This window comes from Amblyraja radiata, chromosome 4, assembly GCF_010909765.2.
Source record: "Amblyraja radiata isolate CabotCenter1 chromosome 4, sAmbRad1.1.pri, whole genome shotgun sequence".
NCBI classification, from domain to species: domain Eukaryota; kingdom Metazoa; phylum Chordata; class Chondrichthyes; order Rajiformes; family Rajidae; genus Amblyraja; species Amblyraja radiata.
In genome coordinates this window covers 29,124,329-29,149,038 of record NC_045959.1, presented here as the reverse complement: position 1 = coordinate 29,149,038, position 24,710 = coordinate 29,124,329, and the positions used below count along the sequence as shown (strand labels likewise).

At 44.7% G+C, this 24,710-nt stretch overlaps 1 protein-coding gene across 3 annotated transcripts in view; it reads right to left on the bottom strand.

Annotated features, from left to right (window-relative positions):
* Positions 1-10,013: 10,013 nt before the first annotated feature.
* Positions 10,014-24,710, bottom strand: part of nt5c3a (5'-nucleotidase, cytosolic IIIA) — a 40,816-nt gene continuing 26,119 nt past the window's right edge. For all 3 annotated transcript variants that reach the window (XM_033019154.1, XM_033019155.1, XM_033019156.1), the window contains 4 exons: positions 18,754-18,843; positions 14,777-14,939; positions 14,234-14,434; positions 10,014-10,763 (listed from right to left, as the gene is read on the bottom strand). In XM_033019154.1, coding sequence (XP_032875045.1) covers positions 10,662-10,763; positions 14,234-14,434; positions 14,777-14,939; positions 18,754-18,843 — 556 coding nt within the window. In that variant the 3' untranslated portion in view covers positions 10,014-10,661. The remainder of the gene's footprint in view (positions 10,764-14,233; positions 14,435-14,776; positions 14,940-18,753; positions 18,844-24,710) is intronic.

The following is a 24,710-nucleotide window of genomic DNA, read 5'->3' as shown; positions in this document are numbered from 1 at the left end:
TTTTTTAAATCTGCAAATGACAAGTCAAGATCTCGGGGAGAAGAAATAAATAACAGAAAATGTTGGAAAAATAGAGCAGGTCAGGCAGTGTGTGTGATTACATTGACGACTGCTTTGGTGCCACCTCCTGCACCCACACACAACTGACTGACTTCATCCACTTCACCACCAACTTCCATCCGGCACTCCAATACACCTGGACGATTTCCGACACTTCCCTACCATTCCTTGACCTCACCATCTCCATCGCAGGGGACAGACTCCTGACCGACATACATTACAAACCCACTGACTCGCATGGCTATCTGGACTACACGTCTTCCCACCCTGCCCCCTGTAAAGACTCCATCCCCTACTCCCAATTCCTCCGCCTACGCCGCATCTGTTCCCAGGACGAGACATTTCATACCAGGGCATCGGAAATGTCCTCGTTCTTCAGGGAACGGGGATTCCCCTCCGCCACCATAGATGAGGCTCACACCAGGGTCTCATCCATACCCCGTAACACTGCTCTCTCTCCCCATCCTCGCACACGCAACAAGGGCAGAGTCCCTCTGGTCCTCACCTTTCACCCCACCAGCCGGCAAATACAACACATAATCCTCCGCCATTTCCGCCACCTCCAACGTGACCCCACCACTCGCCACATCTTCCCATCTCCCCCAATGTCTGCCTTCCGCAAAGACCGCTCCCTCCGCAACTCCCTCGTCAATTCTTCCCTTCCCTCCCGCACCACCCCCTCCCCGGGCACTTTCCGTTGCAACCGCAAGAAATGCAACACCTGTCCCTTCACCTCCCCCCTCGACTCCATTCAAGGTCCCAAGCAGTCGTTCCAGGTGCGACAAAGGTTCACCTGTATCTCCTCCAACCTCATCTACTGCATCCGCTGCTCTAGATGTCAGCTCATTTACATCGGTGAGACCAAGCGTAGGTTGGGCGATCGTTTCGCCGAACACCTCCGCTCAGTCCGCAATAACCTACCTGACCTCCCGGTGGCTCAGCACTTCAACTCCCCCTCCCATTCCCAATCCGACCTCTCTGTCCTGGGTCTCCTCCATTGCCAGAGTGAGCAACAGCGGAAATTGGAGGAACAGCACCTCATATTCCGTCTGGGGTCCTTGCGTCCTTACGGCATCAACATTGAATTCTCCCAATTTGGCTAGCCCGTGCTGTCTCCTCCCCTTCCTTAACCCTCTAGCTGTCTCCTCCCATCCGCCCGCCCTCGGGCTCCTCCTCCTCCTCCCCTTTTCCTTCTTTCTTTCCCCACCCCCCATCAGTCTGAAGAAGGGTTTCGGCCCGAAACGTCGCCTATTTTCTTCGCTCCATAGATGCTGCTGCACCTGCTGAGTTTCCCCAGCAATTGTGTGTACCTTCGATATTCCAGCATCTGCAGTTCCCTTTTGAACAGTGTGTGTGATTACTTTGAAGGGTCATCAATCCAAACCTGTATAATTCTCTTTTTCTCTGCATGCTGCCCGATCTGCTGAACATTTGCACAATTTTCTATTTTTATTTCAGATTTCAAACACAATATACAATACATTACAATATTTTATTACATGTCATTTGAACCTCAGTGAGGCTCAAATGAAACTCCGTTTCCACAGCCATACAAACAAAGACAATTCCTACAAGACATACAAACAATTCAATTCACACAAACATCCATCACAGTGAATCTCCTCCTCACTGTGATGGAAGGCAAAATCTTTGCTCTCCCCTGCACCATTTCTCTCCCGATGTCGAAGCCCCAGGCGGGCGATGGTAAGTCCCACGGCCATTTAAGGCCGTGCCGGGTGATGTACGGCCCCGCTCCAGGTCTAAATGTCACACAGTTGGAGCCCCTGGCAGGCGTTGGAAAGTCCCGCGGCCATCAAAGCCGCGCCGGGCGATGTACGGCCCCGCTTCGGGTCGTTCCAACCCCGCGACACGGGCTGGAGATGTTGCGCTGCGGGAGCTCCGAAAAGCGGTCTCCCACCCGGACCCGCGAGCTCCCGATATCACAGTCCACCGGCCTGCAGCTGCGGCTGGAGACTCCGAGCTCCGGGGTCGGGCCGCAGCAGCGTGGTAAGTCCGCAGGCTCCGCGACTGGAGCCCCCAGGTCGTTCCGGCTGGAGGCCGCTCCACAGTGCTAGGCCCCAACGACAACGGAGACCCAACAGGAAAAAGGTCGGGTTTCCCGTGCAGGGAAGAGATTTTTTAAAGTTTCCCCCTCCCCCCACATTACACAGTATTAAAAAACACGAACAACTACATTTAACTAAACAATAAAATTTAAAAAAGACAGACAGGCTGTAGGGGCCGCTGCAACCTGAGTCGCGCCGCCACAAGACCTGCAGTATCTTGCTTTTAAACAGGAAACGGTTTGGTTGATGTTGGTCTATTTATACCATATTTCCTAATATTTTTTACATTTTCTTTCTGTTCTGAGCAGATTTTCGAGAGAAAAGTAATACAAAGAATGGTTTTAGAAACAAAGACACAAAGCCTTACTAAGCTAAATACCATAGGTGCCCACTTTTGTATTGTTGGTTTTGGAACTTGATAAGTTGAACATTGTGTAAAATGAGATGTGATGCTTATTGGACGACTGCACCAACACCATGATCAGTACAGTCTACTTTGGTGTTGTGATTTGGTTTCTCACAAACCATCTTTTTACCGGGCAAAGTTTTTACTTCTAATGGAACTGACGTGAAATAAAAATGGGGACATGAAAGGAATACTGTCGCTGTTACGTAATCAATTTATGAACAAGCACTTGCCCTGTTGTGACTATGCTTGCAAAAGGTCTGTCTAGCCCTATTCCACTTCCAACTCTTGGTCTGTAGCCTTGAGTATAAGGATACCACTAACGTTGCCTGTACTTTTTAAATGAAGGAAGAGTTTCTACCTTGAAAAACCCCAAAATAGCTTGGATTTAAAAAAAAAAACTTGCTTCTCCCTCCATCCTCATTTTCCTGGATGCATACCCATTTCTACTTTCCCCCCTCCACCTATATTATTTTCTTTGGATTCACATTTCACGCCCCTTTAATCCTTTTCTCACACTTGTTTTTTTATCTCTTGTCTTTTGGACAATCAAATACCCTCCTCACCTACATCCACCTATCACTTGCTAGGATACACACAAAAAGTTAGAGTAACTCAGCGGGTCAGACAGCAACTCTGGAGAAAAGGAATAGGAGATGTTTCGGGTCGAGACTCCTCTTCAGATTGAGAGTCAGGGGAAAGGGGAAATGAGAGGTATAGACAGTGTTATAAAAAGATATAGAACAAGTGAGTGAAAGATATTCACAAAAGTAACACTGATAAAGGAAACAGGCCATTGTTAGCTGTGGGATAGGTGAGAACATGTTACAGACAATGACTCAACAAGACTGAAGTTAGTACAGCTTGGGTGGTGGGATGGAGAGAGACAGGGGATGCAAGGGTTACTTGAAGTTAGAGAAATCAATATTCATACTGCAGGGTTGTAAGCTGCCCAAGCAAAATATGAGGTGCTGTCCTCCAATTTGTGCTTGGCCTCACTGACAATGGAGGAGGCCCAGGACAGAAAGGGCAGCATGGGAATGGGAATTGAAGTGTATGGCAACCGGAAGATCGGGTAGGTTCAGGCGGATTGAGTCAAGGTGTTCAGCGAAACGATCGCCCAATCTATGTTTCGTTTCGCCGATGTATAAGAATCCACATCATGAACAACAGATACAGTAGATGAGGTTGGAGGAGATACAAGTGAACCTCTGCCTAACCTGAAAGGACTGTCTGGGTCCCCTAGACAGAGTCGTGGGAGGAGGTATAGGGAAAGTGTTTCATCTACTTCCAGGGGGAGGTACCTGGGCAGTGGGTGGTTTGGGTGAGAGGGATGTGTTAACCAGGGAGTTGCGGAGGGAACAATCTCTGTGGAAGGTGGACAGGGGTGGAGATGGGAAGATGCAACTAGTGGTGGGATCCCGTTGGAAGTGGCTAAAATGTCAGAGGATTATATGTTGTATGCAGCAACTGTTTGGGTGAAAGGTGAGGACTTGGGGAACTCTGTTCCTGTTGCGACTGGGGGAAGGGGGAGCAACAGCAGAGCGGCGGGGTACTGAGGAGCCGTGTGAGGGCCTCATTTTCTCCAGGGATGCTGTCCGACCCGCTGAGTTACTCCAGCTTTTTGTGTCAATCTTCGGTTTAAACCAGCATCTGCAGTTCCTTCCTATCACTTGCTAGGGCGTAGGGCCACCTGGGTGCTGCAGCCAGTCCGGGGGCACGCGGGGAACCTGGGAACTGCAGCCAGTCCCGGGGCAGGCAAGCCGACCTGGAAACTGCAGCCAGGGAACCTGGGAACTGCAGAAAACTAATTGAAAAACACGTGAAAACGAATGCGAAAAACAACACCAAGTGTCACACTATGGCGATAGATGTGGCCTGCCATCCGCTCACAGACATGGGCCCCGGCCCCTATGCAGAACAAGGCTCTGACCTGCTCCCACCTCTTCCAGCTTCGTTTCCCCCTCTCCCCACACTAAAATTAGCCTGAGGAAGGGTCCTAACCCAAACGCCACCAATCCATATTCTCCAGAGATATTGACTGACACGCCAAGTTACTCCAGCACTTGGGTGTCTTTTTATTTCTCCCATAGCTTTTTTTCTTAAATAATTATCATAAAATCTATGCCTTTTAGCTATTGCCTGCTCTGCATTGAAAGACTAGTCATTCATGTTTACCTAATCGCACCTAAAATTTCTCTATGGCCTCCTCTGTTCCAAAGCAAGCAGCTTTTCCAGTTTTCATCGCAGCCAATATTTTGTAGTACAGCCGGTATTCTTGTTAATCTCCTGCAGCTCTCCATTCTATCACCTCCTTCCTGTAGTGTAACCAGCAGTGTGTGCAGTTATCATTAATCAAGTATTTTTTGTTCATTTTATTGTAAACTGAACAGATTTCTATTTGCTAAAATGTAGCTCATTTACTCAATCTAATATATTTTCTTGGTGACTTGTGGTTCTTTGTATCATCATCATCAAAATTGGAACTTAGCATTCAGGGATGTTCTTGGTTGCATCTTGCCAGTGAGTGCTTATTTTCCATACAGTCCACTACAGTTCAGCCAGTTTCCCCATCAGTAAATTCCCCAAGCCACAACTTATGCCAGCTGTTTGACATTTCATATAAAATACGTCAATTGGTAACACATTTTTACGGTAGTCATTTCAAAAAGTATAAGCAGCTTAAGACCAACTTATCTAAATCCATTCTGGGTGTCTCTGATCAACTGAAATAAATTGTGTTCTATCACTCTTTCATAAGTGCTATATTTAAGAGGGAGTTAGATGTGGCCCTTGTGGCTAAAGGGATCAGGGGGTATGGAGAGAAGGCAGGTACAGGATACTGAGTTGGATGATCAGCCATCATCATATTGAATGGCGGTGCAGGCTCGAAGGGCCGAATGGCCTACTCCTGCACCTATTTTCTATGTTTCTATAAGGTCATAAGGAATAGTAGAAGAATTAGGCCATTTGGCCCATCAAATCTACTGCACCATTCAATCATGGCTGATCTATCTCTCCCTCCCAACCCTGTTCTCCTGCCTTCTCCCCATAACCTCTGACACCTGTCCTAATCAAGAATCTATCTATCGTTGCCTTACAAAATATCCACTGATGGCCTCCTGTGGCAAAGAATTCCAGATTCACCACCCTCTGACTAAATAAATTTCTCCTTATCTCCTTCCAAAAAGAACATCCTTTAATTCTGAGGCTATGACCTCTAGTCCTAGACTCTCCCACTAGTGGAAACATCATCTCCACATCCACTCTATCCAAGCCTTTCACTATTCTGTATGTTTCAAAGAGGTCCCACCTTATTCTTGTCAACTCAAATGAGCACAGGCCCAGTGGTGACAAACGCGCATCATAGGTTAACCTTATCATTCCTGGGATCATTCTTGTAAACCTCATCGGCACCCACTCCAGAGCCAGCACATCCTTCCTCAGATACAGTGCCCAAAATTCCATAGTAATTTTCTGCCCACAGAAGTCAGGCTATCTGCTCTATAATTCCTTGGTCTGCCTCACACTTTTTCAATGCTAGGATCATTTTGGTGTAATGAACCTTCTGTTGGGGCAGGATCTCTGGATGTATTGCAGTGTTGAACTTAGTGTTCCAACCTCATCCGACCAGGGCTCTACACAACTTAAAAAAGGTTGTGCAGGAAGGAACTGCAGATGTTGGTTTACACTGAAATGAGATAAAATGCTGGAGTAACCGCAGGACAGGCAGGATCTTTGAAGAGACGGAATGGGTGACGTTTCAGGTTGAGACGTTTCAGTCTGAAGAAGGGTCTCGACCTGAAACGTCACCCATTCCTTCACTCCAGAGATGCTGCTTGTCCTGCTGAGATACTCCAGCACTTTTACTTAAACTTTTCTTCCTTTTTAAAATGCAATACACACTTCAAATCTTTTCACTCTTTCTGATGGTTGTTTAACTTCAAAACATTCTAAGAGGAGCGCTTGGAAGTATGTAAGGAATTATTCAGTATTTCAGAACCTTCAGTGAAGTTCATTGTATTTAGCACAAGTCATTTACAAACTTCATTGGACTCATTCACTGTGACAGGTTTCCAACAACGCTCCAAAATGTTACTATTTTATTCATCAGCTTCACCATGAAAAGATAAACTCAACAAAAATGCTCACTAGAATTGTACAGGAACTTTATCCTGGTACAAGTTATGTACTTGGGCTGGAGAGGTTCATTTTGTAAGTAAATTAGTTTTCTGCAGTCAAACTCAAATTTTCACTTTTTCTGTGTTGAATCTTTGCTTATGGCAAATACTGTTTTTGATGTTCATATTCGTTAAAGGTTCAAATGACAAGCTGAACCCTGGACATTCAAACAACCACTAACTTTAATGTTTTCAGCAGTGGGGGAGGAAACAATATCAAATTCAGGATGTATTTTCTTGTGCTATGAAAGTTACTATTTTTACTTTGCCTGGCATTGGATCCATTTCCATTTTTACAAACTGGCTGAGCAATAATTTCACCTAGAGGGTCATACAACATGGGAACAACCCTTTGGCCTAACTCAGCCATGCAAGAGTTTTATCTATTATTTTTAATAACCATTTGGGACTTTAAGTTAAATTGACATTTCACACATTCATAATATGCTTTATTCACTGATCAGTATATCAGTTTGGAAGACATTTTCACCAGAGGCTGACATAGAGAGGAAGAAGTCCTAGCCCGAAACAGCACCCATCCTTTTTCTCCAGAGATGCTGCCTGACCTGCTGAGTTACTATAGTACTTTGTCTCTATCTTCATACTTCTTACAGGGGCAGTATATACGTGTTGGGTAGGAAAGGATTCTTTATTGTGGTATGGGACTTTTAAATGAAGGACAGAACATGGAGTGCAACTTCTATGGTCTTCCATCAGCCAAGATTACTCACCATCTTCTTAACCAGAGATTCTGGGCTCCAGTAAAATAATGTTATATCCGGGACAATACAGCAGGGTTGACTGGTCATTTCACAGTGACATAACAATGCAAGCCTGCAATCCAGATGAGCCAGTGAAGGAGTCAAACTGAAGTACAGTGAGGATCAGGCTGGTGCCTCTATAACTCAGCAACAAATAATCATTAAAAGTTAAGAGTTAGGTACAGCATTGAGGAAGGAGAATTACAATGTTGACCTTTATTGTAAGAGAACGCAAGTTAAAGTGTAAAATGCCTCACTGCCAAGACCACATCTGGAATAGGGTGTACATATCTCATAAAACACATGATCGTTTGACACTTTCGTCACCTCTGACAGAACACCACCACTACTCAGCTTTCCATCTTCTTCCCTTTCATCCTCCACAGAGACCATTCCCTCTGCAATTCCCTGTTTAACTCATCCCTCCCCACCCAAAGCATCACCTCCCCAGGTACCTTCCCCTGCAACAGCAAGAGATACAACACCTGTCCCTATATCACCTTCCTTGACTGTCCAAGGAACCCGACAGTCCTTTCAGGTTAGGCAGAGGTCCACTTTCACCGCCTCCAACCTCATCTACTGTATCTGTTGTTCCCGGCATGTACTGTTATACATCGGCTAGACCAAACGTAGACTGGGTCATCGTTTCACTGAACACCTTCTCTCAATCGGCCTGGGCCAACGTGATCTCCCAGTTGCCAAATACTTTATCTCCCCTTCCCATGCTGAACTTTCTGTCCTGGGCCTCCTTGGTTAGAGTGAAGTCACATTGGAGAAACAGCACCTGAAATTTTGCAAGGGGTAGGTTATTGATTTTTTAACTTCAAGTAACCCTTGCATCCCTTTCTCCGTCCCTCCCCCACCCTAGTTGTTGTATTAGTTTCACTGGTGTCCTGGCGAGTTTGATTGTATACCTTGCTTTCACCTTGCCCACAGCTAACAATGGACTGCTTCCTTGATCACCGTTACTTTTTGGCATATTCATCATTTCTTTGTTCTATATCTTTCCAGATCACTGTCTATATCTTGTTTCCCTTTCCCCGACTCTCAGTCTGAAGAAGGGTCTCGACCCAAACAGTTACCCATTCCTTCTCGCAGAGACGCTGCCTTTCCTGCTGAGTTACTCCAGCATTGTGTGTCTATTTTTGATGTAAACCAGAATCTATGCATCTCAACTCCCTGTCTGCAGAATCACCACTGTAGTTAGAATGAAGGAAGTGCAACTGTTCAGTTTAATTCCTGGGATGTGGGGAGGGCAAATTATCTAGGGTAGGTGCTAGGGGTGATACTTCACTTGACTGGAATGCCCAAAACCAGGGAACACAATCCCAAAATGCAGGGGGAGCCACGTATCAGGACAGTTCATCCGTGACGTTAACACCCAGGAAGTAGAAGCCGCTAATTTTCTCCACCTACACCCACTAATGAAAACTGGCACGTTATCTCCAGGCTTCCCCTTAATGATGTCAACGATTAGTTCCTTGGTTTTATTGTCTTTTAAGCGAACTTGTTGTAACAGCACCACTCGGGTATTCTGTCTGCCTCCCGTATGCCGATTCATTACAGTGCTACTGGATCCACTTGAGTGGAGATTGGCCACTTGTTTCAATCTTATTCTGAAAAACAGCAACTTTGACAGCACAGCCCCACCTCCGAGTTACACTTGAGAGCCAAGAGACCTTTTTGTATTGCAATCGCTGGATTGATACCTGACCAAAACAGATTTAGAGAAATCATGTACGGAAACAGGTCTACTGAATTTGGGCCTACTGTCAACCACCAATTTTACATTAATCCTGCAATAATTTAGTTTTTATATTCTCCCCATATTCTCATCAACTGTCCCCTCAGATCATACCACTCAACAGTGCACTACTGGGGCAATTTACAGTGGCCAATTAACCTATGGAATATTGGAGAAAACTGGAGCACCCAGAGAAACCCATGCAGTTACATGGAGAACAAGCAAAGGTCACACAGACAGCATCAACGTCAGCACTGAACCAGGTGGGGTGCAAAGCAGCAAACTACGTCTACTGACAATGACATCTTGTTTCTCACCATATAATATAGGAACATAGAAAATAGGTGCAGGAGTAGGCCGTTCTGCCCATTGAGCCAGCACCGCCATTCAATATGATCATGGGTGATCTTCCAAAATCAGTACCTCTTTCCTGCTTTCTTCCCATATCCCTTAATTCCATTACCCCATATCTAACTCTCTCTTGAATACATGCAGAACAAGGTCTATTCAGCAAAACAACTAATGGAAGAACAGCGAGTCAGACAGCTGAGGGAAAGGGTCATTTGACATTTCTCCAGAAGAAGGATCCTGATCCAAAATGTCACCAGTCCATTTCCCTCCACAGATCCTGCCTGACCCACCGAGTTCCTCCAGCTGCCTATATTTTTGCTCTGAATTCCAGCATCTTTTGTGCCTTCATTAAGGTATATTCATATTGGTGAATAAATTTCAGCCTTCATCTCACAAAACAAGGAACTTGTCAGCACCAAGAGGTTCAGAAAAAAACTAGAAATCTGATGGAGTGGAAGAATTTATTGGAGTCCAATAACAACATTAAGAAAGTAGATAGTATATTAAAAAAAACATTCCCTCAATTTAATGTGGCGTACAATTGTTTTTTTATCTACATCATTTGCTTTAAACAGATAACAATGCCCTATAGTAAACACAAGGTATGGCCAAATAAACATGTATCCTCAGAATTATCTACATCTACAAAATGATTAAAACAATTAAAACATCCTAATTCTGAGCATTTAGACAGAATAACTTGTGATAGTTATATGTGGGTAATTTGGAATTCAGTAAGCCAAGCGCAGAATACACAAACCTCATTAATGTATATTGCAATATCATTAATGGAAATGTTTTAAAATATTATGGACAGAATTTAAACTAAGATTTCTGGAGGTAGTCTAAATCTGTGAAACAGGCCTGTAGTTGACCTGGTTCAAAGTGGCCAGTGAAGTAAAGAACTACTAAAAGTCTCTTCATTCATTGTAAGGACAAATTCATTTGCCACGTTCAAATTTAAAAAACACATACTTTCTTCGGTTCGTTGAAAAACAGCATTTTCAATAAATTGGCTGACCATTAACCAAAAAAAGGTAGAGGAGTATTGTGGTTCCGAGCTCTCTTGGCCTGGGTGCCTCCGTTCTCCATTCACAGGATCTTCTGAAGGATAGCGTTGACCAGATCTAATGATTCCTCTCCCACAAGTACTATATCATAAGAGTCCATGTACTTTTCCAAACTTTCTTCCACCTAAACACATTGAGAAATGTCAAGTTTAGAGATATTAAGGTGCTATCGTGTGACATAGTGAGGAAAGAATGACAAGCTAAAGTAGCAACGCTGGGCCATTTGCACTGAGACAGACAGATCTTTAACACAATCAATTGGCTCTGTACAGTTTCTGACATATTTCTTGTAATGGTCCAACAGTACATACATAGAAAAAACAAAGTGCTGCAGGTACTCAATGGGTCAGACAGCATATGTGGAGGGAATGGACAGACATGGTTTTGGGTCGGGTCCTTTATTCCGACTCAAAGGGTCCAAACCCAAAATGCCAAAAGGGACTTGACCCGAAACAAAATGTTTCCAGCATGTTCTATTCAGTCCATGGATTCCAGACAGCACTCTGGAAATACATTGGAAATACATTGCAGATTCCATATTTGTTGGTATTGTTGGAAACCTTCTAACAATCTGAAGAATGGTCCTGACATGAAACATCACCTATCTCTGCTCTCCACATCTTTCCATCCCACTTTCTACAGAGACTGCTCCCTCCACAACTCCTTGATTCACTCATCCCTTCCACCCAATCCAACCCCTCACAGGTACGTTATCCTGCAACCGCTGGAGATGTTACACATGCCCCTATACGTCCTCCCTCACATCCACACATGGACCATAGCTGTCTTTCCAGGTGAGCAGAGGTCCACGTGCGCCTCCTCTAACCTCATCTTCTGCATTTGGCGTTTTCGATATGGCCTCCTGTATATCTGTGAGACAGAGTATACTGGGTGACCGACATGGATGGAAATCCTGGGGGGGGGGGGGGGTCCCCCCCCCCATGTTTTGAGAGGCGGGGTGCAATCCCCCCCACAATTTGTGAAACAAGATGTAGCAAAACCAAAGCTCTGAAGTCGAGTCGCATCCGCAACGCTAACACAGCCTCCGAAGTCAGCCAGCTCCGTGATGGTAAGTCCACAGGCTCTGCGACCGCAGCCCTCAAGGTCGATTCCAGTTGGAGGCCACCAACTCCTAGAATCTAGCAGCCCGGGACTAGCTGCAGTTCCCAGGTCAGCTCGCCTGCCCAGGACTGGCTGTAGTGTCCAGGTCAGCTCGCCTGTCCCGGGACTGGCTGTAGTGTCCAGGTCAGCTCGCCTGTCCCGGGACTGGCTGTAGTGTCCAGGTCAGCTCGCCTGTCCCGGGACTGGCTGTAGTGTCCAGGTCAGCTCGCCTGTCCCGGGACTGGCTGTAGTGTCCAGGTTAGCTCGCCTATCCTGGGACTGGCTGTGGCGCCCAGGTCGCCTGCATGCTCTGCGACTGTCTGCAGTTGTGCTGCAGCAAGCAAGAATTTCATTGTCTTATCTGGGACACATGACAATAAAACTCTTTTGACTTGACTCTTAATATTTTGCTTAGGTAGCTTACAACCCTACGGCATGAACAACACCTCAACTCCCTCTCCCTCCCTCCACTCTTCCCTGTGCCTCACCTGGATTTGCACCTATTTCCACCCTTTCCCCTCTCCCTGTTCTCTTGCACCTGTATTCCTTCCTCTGGCTTCACAATTCACTCATGCGATAACCTTATCTCACACTTATCTTTCCCCCCCCCCCCCCTTACCTGCATCTACCTATCACTTGATAAACTTTGTCCTGCCCCCACCTCTCTTCCAGCTTTCTACCCTCCACCACAATCAGTCTGAAGGGTTCAGACTCAAACGCCATCTATCCGTGCTCTACACAGATGCCACCCGACCTGAAGTTCCCCAGTACTTTGTATTTTGCTCATCTGGCATCTGTAGTTTCTTGTGTCTCTTGCACATGACTGGCAATGAGATGGCAATGAAGTTTTACCTAACATTGCCACGTTCATATGTTCATGCCTAACATGAAGCGTTTGACAGCACTGGGCTCTCGCTGGAGTTTAGAAGAATGAAGGGGGGGTGGGGGACCTCATTGAAACGTACAGAATAGTGAAAGGCTTGGATAGAGTGGATTTAGAGAGGATGCTTCCACTAGTGGGAGAGTCTAGGACTGGAGGCGATACCCTCAGAATTAAAGGACATTCTTTTAGGAAGGAGATGAGGAGGAATTTCTTAAGTCAGGGTGGTGAATCTGTGGAACCATTTGCCACAGAAGGCTATGGAGACCAAGTCAGTAGATATATTTGAGGCAGAGATAGACTCTTGATTAGTACAGTTGTCCAAGGTTATTGGGGGGGGGGGGGGGGGGAGAGAGTATAATGGGGTTAGGACAGAGAGATAGATCAGCCATGAACCAATCTTATGAACATTGCCACTTGGGAAGCCCAATTTCACAGCAAAAAAGTGAATGCAATGCTCACTGGCATTCCACCGACACAAAATCTTGGGTGCTTAGTTAATGCAAAAAAGCAGGTACTATAAATAGGTATGTTGCAAAGCCTACCTGAAGCGTCTTTGAAAATCTGCCGCTGCGGGTGTGCGCGATTTTGGCGCCGTTTAGAGGGGGCGGGTTTAAAACGCGATTTTCTCTAGGCTGTTGAAATCGAAGATGTTCAGCCTAGTTAATTATTAACGAAAAATCGCTGGAAGACCCCGTCGCAAAAGCTATTATTAGGTTTAAAGGCCTTGAATAATAGTTATAGTAGTTTAAAAATCAATCTCTAAACCCGCGACCGCCAGCAACCGCAGGGTCTCATAAAGCAAACCACAGAAGGTAGGTTGTATATTTTTACATTTAAAAGGGCTTCTAAAGATCCCTTTATACAAAGTTTAATATTGCGAGTAGCTCATTTTGGGCCCATTATATCGCGCAGTATTTTTCTGGGCATTTGGGGCACAAATCTACCGCAATGTGAACGTTCTAAACCAGCGCGTTCCACAGGGACCCACTGGAAAGCTGATTTAAATGGGCATTTATTTACAGCAATTGAACACTGAATTCCTTCCATTTGGCCTATAAATTAATGTAAATGAGATTTAAAAATCATGTTTTATTGTGAATTATTTGTGAATATTATTTGGACATTTAGGCTATTTAAAAATGTTAATCATTTATTAAGAAATGGATAGATGTTTAGATCTAGTAATTGAAGTCTGAAATTAGCTACAATTAGGTAACTAACTAATTATATGCTTTAATTTCAGGTCATCCAAGTAAGATTATTTTATATTTGTTTCAGAATGCTTCAATCTATGATAACTGAAAATTTCATTCAGTTCTCTTAATTTTTAAGAAAGTTATGGGCTTTTGACTGTTCACGATCACAACTTTTTTGTTATGTCCATAGAAAATCAATAGGGAACAAGATGCTCATTTCCGAGTATGAAAATGGCCATAACTTTTTAAATACTTGAGATATGAAAGTGAATTAGGTGTCAAATTAAACTTATTTTTATGCTTTATCTGATGGGATAAATTAGACTTGATTTTTAAAATCTCAAAATTTTGTAACATTGCTACTATAAAATTCTGCAGATTTCTACTAATTCTTTACATCATCAAATTTCTTACTTTATCATTTAAGAATCCAATTTTGAGTATGCTTTCAGTATTTTGAACACCGTCTGCCATATTCAAATCACCCAAGGAATCACCAAGAAGAATGATGTTACAGTTGTCCTTTAGTTTATCGAAATACTCAGAACTCCGCAACGCTCCATCACGTTTATTATAAACATGGATGAGTTCACCTTTAAAGCCTTTCAGGACACCCTGCAATGAAAAATAAAACTCAGTTACTTTAGTTATTTTGTTAAGTGGGTCGTTCTTTTTAAGCGGATACCAAAATTCCAGTTACCATCTCATATGTAGGACTACTTATTTTGTTCCTTTACTGGCTTCGAGCAGCTATGGTCAGTTAAAACTGGGATTCAATTAATTAAATTCATACAATTCTTGCATAGTTTTTGTTAAATTACATTATTAACTTGCTAATACAGGTGACCCCTGCAGTACCACAGTTCTGGTAATGTAAAGTCGCCCATAGGGAATTCACAAATCACTATTAAAATAAAAGGGATATGGGACATGCAGAGATCAAGGTCACCAACTTACCTTCTCATCAAAATCCATGAAGTTGGAAACAACTTTTACATTCGAGTGGAAGACACCGACCTGAGTAATGACCTCTTCCAGTACATCACCAATACCCGCTGAAAATATGAACACTGGGATGTTGCGTTCATTCAGTTTATCAAAAAACAATTCATAACCATCCCTGCAAAGGCACAATGCATTTCAGGTTACAGATCTCAAACCATTTTTTTCCAAAAATAGATACAGGCAGTTCCAGCATTACAGTCGTTTGGGCTTACCGAATTTACTATGTCACTAACAAAATATCTGGGATACGGAAAAAGAATTTATTACAAACTTTTAAGGTGAAAATAGAAAATAGACAAGTCCCCCAACTTGTTATTCATGAGGCATGTATGGATTACACAGCTCCATATATTACTGTAAATTGTGATAGATATTTTACATGCAACGCCTACCAATGTGAGCATCGCCTGTATTGTAATCAGCCACTAAATTACACATTATGCTGTCAAGGTACTTTTGCCTGCCTGATGATGATTCTCACAACATCAACAATATACAAACTCTCCAAGTACAATGGTCCCCTTTGTACTTCTTAACAAGGTAGTTCTGGACAGCAAGTATATCAATATTGGATTTGTGGGAACCCATGTCATAACATAATGTGATTATTTGTGGACAAGGCAAACAATGGCAGAGAATCAATACATATAAAGCTCGTAAAGCATTTATGATAGGAAGGGACGTGAAGGTATCTTTTTGAAGATCAAGCAGTACTCAACTGATCCAATCCATCAGCATAGCACATAATCACCATAAAACACCATTAACCAAAGTTAATCATCTAACATGAAATCAGCACTAGACATTTCAGCAGATGTCTCTAGATTTATACATGGGGTTCTGCTATTGAACAGAATGCACATTATTGATCGCAATAATAATCCCGCCTCTCTCAATGGAGTCATATGTGTGTTATCTACCTGTAAATGCTGACCAGTGTTAAATATAGTGCCAGAGTCATATAGAGACTGGGTCTTCGGCCTAAATTCGCCTATGCTAAACAAGATGCCCACCTACCCTTGTTTCACACACATTCCTCTCAAATGTTCCTGTCCATATACCTGTCCAAATGTTAAGTGGAATACAATAATGTAACTTGGCCAAGCAAACCGCCAACAACCTGGATCTCTACTTTCCCAATTTCTAACTTTCTAAGCACCATCTAACCTTAATTTACAAGCAATGAAAATAGCCTTTGAAAGGATTCCATGCAAATTGTTAATCCTGTCATATCAGAGGTAAGATAGGTAAATCATATTTAAGAACTGTAGATGTTGGAAAAATTGAAGGTAAAGTGCTGGAGAAACTCAGCAGGTGCGGCAGCATCTATGGAGGGAAGGAATAGGCGACGTTTTGGGTCGAGACACTTCTTCAGACTGTTGTTGGGGGGGGGGGGGGGGAGGGAAAAAGAAAGGAAGAGGCGGAGACAGTAGGCTTGTGGGAGAGCTGGGAAGGGGAGAGGAATCATGGTCTTTTTCTCAGAGCAGGGAAGCCTAAAACTATAGACATGGGTTTAAGGTACGAGGAGAAATATTGAAAGGAAATCTGAGGGACAGGTTTTTCCATGCAGAGATTGACTGGTATATGGAATGAGCTGCCACCCTAATCTATAAGGAGGAGATGAATGATATAAGGGATTGGAGACCCATCACATTGTTGAATGTAGATTACAAGATCCTGTCTAAGGCCATCGCCAACCTGGTCAAGTCTGTTCTAGGACAGGTGACCCAAACCTGTGCTGTGCCTGGCAGGAATATCTCAGACAGCCTAGAGCTGCTGAGGTATACCACTGCCTACATGCAGGTAGATGCCTGCCTGGTCAGCTTGGATCAGAAGGCCTTCAACAGGATATTGCACACATATATGATGGACGTGCTCTCCAAAATGGGCTTTGGGGAGGGAATCAGGAATTGGATCCTGCTCTACACCAATATCCGTAGTGCAGTCCAAATGAAAGGGGGTAATCAGATAGCTTCCCCGTCAGGTCAGGAGTCAGGCAGGGTTGCCCTCTCTCCCGTCTTGTCCGTGTATTGTATAAAACCTTTTGCCGAGTCCATCAGGAAGGACGTGAGCATAAGAGGAGTGACAATGGCAGGCTGTACATGGACGATGTCGCCGTCTTCTGCTCGGATCCAGGGTCGGTCCGCAGATTGATTAGCGTCTGCGACCAGTTTGAGTCGGCCATGGGAGCCAGGGTGAACTGCAGGAAGAGCGAGGCCATGCTCTTTGGCAAGAAGCCTGACTTCTTGAAGGTGCTGGGGATCAGGTTCGGGGGGCTAAGGCTTGAGACAAGAATTGACTGGAGCGGATAACCAAGGTGGGCAACAAACTGGAGCTGTGGAAGCAGCGCTCTCTATAACAGGGAATAATTTGTTCATCAGGTGTGAGGTGCTCTCAGGGCTGCTGTACTTGGCGCAAGTGTGGCCCGTCCCTCCCTTCTACGCCACCGGAATCACCCGGGCCGTCTTCTGCTTCATTTGGGGGTCAAGGATGGACTGGGTGCAACGGGGCATGATGCATGTCCGCAGACGATGGGGGTAAAAGCGTGCCTAATGTCGTCTTCACCCTGATGGCCACCTTTGTGTGTGGCTGCATCAGGCGGAGCGTAAAGCCAGGCACATGGGCACTAGGTGTCACTACCTGCTGTGATTCTACTTGTGCCCAATGTTGTGAAGGATGGGCCTGGCGCAGATGCCACGCAATATGCCAGTTAGCTGGACACTGCCCCACCATCTATCATTCGTGAAAAGGTTCTTCTGGACCAACATCCTTGACCACAAGTCCATAAGGCAGTGTTCAGCACGGAGCGTCGTGCAGGCACTGCAGGGAAATTACTCCATGGATCCTGTGGCATGGTTCCCAGAGCAGACTGCCCAGCTTGTCTGGCAAAATGCCTCATCGCACCAAGATCTGGCTTGGCTGGCAGTGAGGGAAGCCCTCCCAGTCAGATCCTTCCTGCACACTCGGGACGGCTGCTATGGAGAGGAGACGGTTGCCCACCTCTTCGCAGAGTGTGGATTTGCAAAGCGAGTCTAGAGAGGTTTGCAAGGGTCCCTGTCGCGATTTATTCCAAACAGCTCCTTCACAGAGTATTCTGTGATTTACGGACTGTCCCCAGGGCCACGTTCAGATACTGACATCGAGTGCTGCTGGAAGGTCATCAACTCGGTGAAAGACGCTCTTTGGTCTGCCCGAGGTTTGTTGACCTTCCCGCAGAGCGAAATGTCCATCAGGGAATGGTGCCGACTGGCCTGCTGCAGACTGCATGCTGATTTACATACCGAAGCTTGGTGCAGTGAACGGCAAGGCTCTGTGGGGGAGGGAGCCAGTCTAGGGTCCTTCCACTGCTGGACATGGGGGCAGGGTGTGGTGGAGATGCCCCTCAAAAATAAGGGAAGGGATTCCATGCCAGTGGGCCATATGAGTGGCAAGGGTGTGAGGTAAAATTGTGATTTGGGGAAACTGTATTGTATGTATGTATAGCCTCTGAGAATATCAGATGGAATTTTGTAAGGATCATTTATTGTATATATTTATTTCTCAAATAAAGTATTTTTTAATTTAAAAAAAGAGGAAATGGTAGAAGACATTTAGGCAGGTACATGGATAGAAAATGTTTATGAAGGAAATGGGCCAAACATAGGGAAATGGTATCATTTTAGATAGGCATCTTGTTCATCATGAAGACGTTGGACTGAAGGGCCTGTTTCAGTGCTGTATTACCATGATACCATATCAGATTGAATACCCAAATCACCACTATTAGAAAACAGCAAAACAGACTGGCTAAAATGTAGACCGCGAAAAATCACATAACCCAACAGAGAAGAAAAAGCTATTCAAGATCTGTACAAATGCTTGTAACTGCAAAATAAAATAAAATAAACAAGCCCTGTTGATTAAAATCACAAACTAAGCCTCCACAGTACCTCAGCGTCACATCCGATTCCCGCACCACTGCCGCCAGTTTCTCTTTCCGAATTCCTTGTTCAACCAATAAATTGTGAGCTTTAGTCCACCTGTGTAAATAGTTGTTATTTAGAAATGCATAAACACCAGAAAACATCAGCAAGGAATTACTTCTTCCTCATTGTAGGGGCACTTGTTTCCAATTAAAAGTGAAAATGATGGAAAAAAATATTTACTTTGCCGATACTCACAAAAATTTATACTTTAAGAAAAATCTTCATTTCATAGATTATAGGAACTGATACAATCTTTGATGTGGTGAATGTTAAATAATACAAATCTTCTATAGCCAGTCAGTTCAACACAAAAATTCTGATTTTCAATGTAGTTATTTCTGTAGTTCTGTAGTCAATTCTGTAGTTCCTTAAATTACGTCATGCGAGTTGTGTGTTTTGCAAAAATGTGTGAAGGGGGCCGCTTGGTTTTGGTTCTAATGCAACTTTGTTGAACTTATAATATTGCAATCTAGTTGTAAAGCCAAGAGATTTTGAAGTCTGCTGCGAGGGTCAGGCAGAAGAAGGATTTTGTTGCAACTTTTGTCCGCCTGAATGTAACTCGATACACTGCATGGCGGCAGTCCTTGGAGCTTATTGACGGCTCGGCTGGCCTGTAGGGGGTGGAGGCTATGCCGATGACCAATGGGGGTGACACGGGGGCAGGCTCTGGCATTGAGTGGCTGATGTAATGTAAACCATGGAGCTCCAGTGTTGACATCAGAAGGTCGTAAGTGATAATAGTAGTATTAGGCCATTCAATCATGGTTGATCCATCTCTATCTCCTAACCACATTCTCCTGCCTCATAGGAAATAGGTGCAGGAGTAGGCCATTCAGCCCTTCGAGCCAGCACCGCCATTTACTGTGATCATGGCTAATCATCCACAATCAGTATCTTGTTCCTGCCTGCTCCCCATATCCCATGACTCCGCTATCTTTAAGAGCTCTATCCAACTCTCTCTTGAAAGCATCCAGAGAATTGGCCTCCACTGCCTTCTGAGGCAGAGAATTCCACAGATTCACAACTCTCGGGGTTAAAAAGAGTTTCCTCATCTCCTTTCTAAATGGCCTACCCGCTTTTCTTAAATTGTGGCCCCTGCTTCTGGACTCCCTCAACATCAGGAACATGTTTCTGCATGTGCAATCCCTCAATAATCTTATGTTTCATTAAGACTCCCTCTCATCCTTCTGAATTCCAGTGTATACAAGCACAGTTGCTCCATTCTTTCAACATATGACAGTCCCGCCATCTGGGGAATTAGCCTCGTGAACCTATGCTGCACTCCCTCAATAGCAAGAATGTCCTTCCCCAAATTTGGAGACCAAAACTGCACACAATACTCCAGGTGTGGTCTCACTAGGGCCCTTGTACAGCTGCAGAAGGACCTCTTTGCACCTATACTCAACTCCTCTTGTTATGAAGGCCAACATGCCATTAGCTTTCTTCACTACCTGCTGTACCTGCATCTTACTCTCAAGTGACTGATGAACAAGAACACCCTGATCTCGTTGTACTTCCCCTTTTCCTAACTTGACAATAGTCGTTAGGAAAAGTTCAGACAATAATCTGCCGTCCTGTTCTTGCCATCAAAGTGGATAACCTCACATTTATCCACATTAAACTGTATCCGGCGTGCATCTGCCCATTCATCCAACCTGTCCAAGTCACCCTGCATCCTCATAGCATCCTCCTCACAGTTCACACTGCCACCCAGCTTTGTCATCTGCAAATTTGCTAATGCTACTTTTAATCCCTTCATCTGAATCATTAATGTATATTGTAAATGGCTGCAATCCCAGCACCGAGCCTTGCGGCACTCCACTAGTCACTGCCTACCATTCTGAAAGGGACCCATTAATCCCTACTCTTTGTCTCCTGTCTGCCAACCAATTTTCTATCCATGTCAGTACCCAACCCCCAATACCATGTGCTCTAAATTTGCCCACTAATCTCCTGTGTGGGACCTTATCAAAGGCTCTCTGAAAGTCCAGGTACACTACATCCACTGGCTCTCCCTTGCCCATTTTCCTAGTTACATCCTCAAAAAAGTCCAGATGATTAGTTAAGCATGATTTTCCCTTAATAAACCCATGCAGACTCAAGACTGATCCTGTTACTGCTATCCAAATGTGCCGCTATTTCATCTTTTATAATTGACTCCAACGTCTTCCCCACCACCAATATCAGGCTAACTGGTCTATAATTCAGTTTTCATTCTCCTGCCTTTCTTAAAAAGTGGGATAACATTTGCTACCCTCCAATCCATAGGAACTGATCCTGAATCTATAGAACATAGGAAAATGGTCACCAATGCGTCCACGATTTCTAGAGCCACTTCCTTAAATACCTGGGATGCAGACCATCCAGGCCCTGGGGATTTATCAGCCTTCAGCCCCAACAGTCTATCCAACACCATTTCCTGCCTAATGTAAATTTCCTTTAATTCCTCCGTCATCCTATGTCCTCTGGCCACCAGTACATCTGAGCGATTGTTTGTGTCTGCCATTTCCTTCTCCCCATAACCCCCTGACACCTGTATTAATCAAGAATCTGTCTATCTCTGCCTTAACTCTGCCTTAGTAACAGGATTGGTCAAGTCAGCATGGATTTATGATGGGGCAATCATGCTTGACTAATCTTCTGGAATTTTTTGGGGATGTGACAAGTAGAATGAATAAGGGAGAGCCAGTAGATGGACTTTCCAAAAAGTTTGACAAGGTCCCACACAAAAGATTAGTTTGCAAAATTAGAGCACATGGTAATGGGGGTAGGGTATTGACATGGAAAGAGAACTGGTTTGGAGACAGGAAGCAAAGAGCAGGAAATAACGGGTCCTTTTCAGAATGGCAGGCAGTGACTAGTGGGGTGCCACAGGCTGTGCTGAGATCCGTTATTTACAATGAATATGAATGATCGAGACGAGGGAATTAAACGTAACATCTCCAAGTTTGAGGATGACACAAAGCTGGGTGGCAGTGTGAGCTGCGAGGAGGATGCTATGAGGCTGCAGGGTAACTTGGATAGGTTGGGTGAGTGGGCAGATGCATGGAAGATGCAGTATAATGGGGATAAATATGAGGTTATCTACTTTGGTGGCAAGAACAAGAAGGCAGATTATCTGAATGGTGTCAGATTAGGAAAAGGGTAAACAAGATCTGGGTGTGTTTGTACATCAGTAAGCATGCAGGTACAACAGGCAGTGAAGAAAACAAATGGCATGTTGGCCTTCATAGCTAGAGAATTTGAGTACAGAAGGAAGGAGGTCTTACTGCAGTTGTACGGTGCCCTGGTGAGATCAAGCCTATTGTGTGCAGTTTTAGTCTCCTAATTTGAGGAAGGACATTCTTGCTATTGAGGGAGTGCAGCATAGGATCACCAGGTTAGTTCCCAGGATGGCGGGACTGACATATGATGAAAGAATGGGTTGACTGAAGTTGGATTCATTGGAATTTAGAAGGATGAGAGGATATCTTATAGAAATATATAATATATAACATTTGTAAAGGATTGGACAAGTTAGATGCAGGAAAATTGTTCCCTATGTTGGGGGGTGGGGGGGGGGGGGGGGGGGGGGGGGGGGGGGAAGAGTCCAGAACCAGGAGTCACAGTTTAAGAATGAGGGGTAGGCCATTTGGGACTGAGATGAGGAAAAACGTTTTCACCATAGTTGTAAATCTGTGGAATTCTCTGCACAGAAGGCAGTGGAGACTTTACCCTTCCTCACCCACTCCTCCCCTCAACCACCACTTCACACCTATTTACAGCCTGACCCCAGTCGGCAAAGACTGGGCCCTCGTCCACTACCCACCCCCTCCTTGCTGCCCATCATCAGTCTGACCACTTCTCCATCACCAACAATAGAAATTGAGAGACTATTCACAAGACAGAATAGACAATAGACAATAGGTGCAGGAGTAGGCCATTCGGCCAGCACCGCCATTCAATGTGATCATGGCTGATCATCCCCAATCAGTACCCGCGTTCCTGCCTTCTCCCTATATCCCCTGACTCTGCTATGTTTAAGAGCCCTCTCTCTTGAAAGTATCCAGAGAACCTGCCTCCACCGCCCCCTGAGGCAGAGAATTCCACAGACTCACCACTCTCTGTTAGAAAAAGTGTTTCCTCGTCTCCGTTCTAAATGGCTTACTCCTTATTCTTAAACTGTGGCCCCTGGTTCTGGACTCCCCCAACATCGGGAACATCCAGAAAAGACCAGAAAAAACATCCAGAAATCTCCAGGACTAGACAATGTTTCCCCCTTTACCCTCAGGCTCTGTGCCGACAACTGGCACCAGTCTGCACGGACATTTTCAACCAGTCCCTGCAACTGTCCCTGCCTGCTTCAAAGTCTTCAGTATTGTCCCTGTACCCAAAACAACAAGGAATACTGATTTTAATGATACAGGCCTGTCGCACTGACTCCTGTAGTCATGAAGACACTTGAAAGACTTGTGCTGGCCCAGCTGAAAAATATCACAAACCCCCTGCTGGACCCACTGCAGTTTGCATACTGGGCCAATAGATCAGTGGATGTTGCAGTCAACCTAGGAATGCACTTCATGCTCCTATGCAAGGATTTTGTTTGTGAATTTTAGCTCTGCATTCAACACCATTGTGCCAGAGCTACTACACTCCAAACTCTCCCAGTTGACCGTGCCTGAACCCCTCCTTTACTCTCTCTACACCATTGACTACACCTCCGCAGACTCCTCTGTCAAGCTTCTCAAGTTTGCGAACGACACAATCCTGATTGGACTGATCCAGGATGGGGAGAAATCTGCCTACAGACTGGAAGTGACACCAGCTGGCGTCCTGGTGCCTTCGTAACAACCTGGAGCTCAATGCTCTTAAGACAGTGGAATTGATCGTAGACGTTAGGAGAGCTCCCCCTTCCCTCTCCCCACCCACCATCAGCAACACAGTCACATCTGTGGAATCCTTTAAGTTCCTTGGAACCATCATCTCCAAGGACCTTAAATGGGGGGCCACCATCAACTCCACAGTCAGAAAGGCCCAACAGAGGATGTATTTCCTGCGGCACTGAGGAAACAATTTGCCACAGGCAATGATGGTCCAATTCTATACTGCCATCGTAGAGTCTGTCCTCAGCTTCTCCATCATGGTCTGGTTTGGCTCGGCCACCAAGCACGACATCCGGAGGCTGCAGCGAATTGTTCGATCAGCTGAGAAGGTTATTAGCTGCAACCTTCCCCCCATTGACGAACTGTACACAGCAAGGGCTAGGAAGCGAGCGGGTACGATCATCTCCGACCCCTCTAATCCTGGCCACAAACACTTTGAATCACTTCCCTCTGGAAGACGACTCTGGACCGTCCAAATCGCCACAGCCAGGCATAAAAACATTTTTTTTCCACGAGCAGTTTTACTCAATAACCAAAAGTCTGTAGCCTCCTTTCGCTCTGGTATTTTATTTCATTCACATGTTTAAACTATGTTTTATTATTAATGTTTTACCGTAAGTTGTGTTGTTACTTGCGAGCGGAGCACTAAAGCAAATTCCTTGTATGTGTACATACTTGGCCATTAAACTTATTCATTCATTCCTTCATTCACTGGATGTTTTTAAGAGAGTTAGATTTAGCTCTTAAGGCTAAAGGAATCAAGGGATATGGGGAAAAAGCACAAACGGTGTACTGATTTTGGATGATCAGCCGTGATCATATTGAATGGTGGTGCTGGCTTGAAATGCCAAATGGCCTACTCCTGCACCTATATTCTGTTTCTATGTTAAATGTCCAAAAAACCAACAAAAGCTGGCCTCACTGGTACTACCCTTATCCTTCAAATTAATAAATTGTAAACAGACATTTCTAACAAAATATATTCTTCCTTCAGTGATGATTACATTTCATATCCATTGCTACTGCAGAGCCAATTGATTTGGATTCTAACTCCAAATG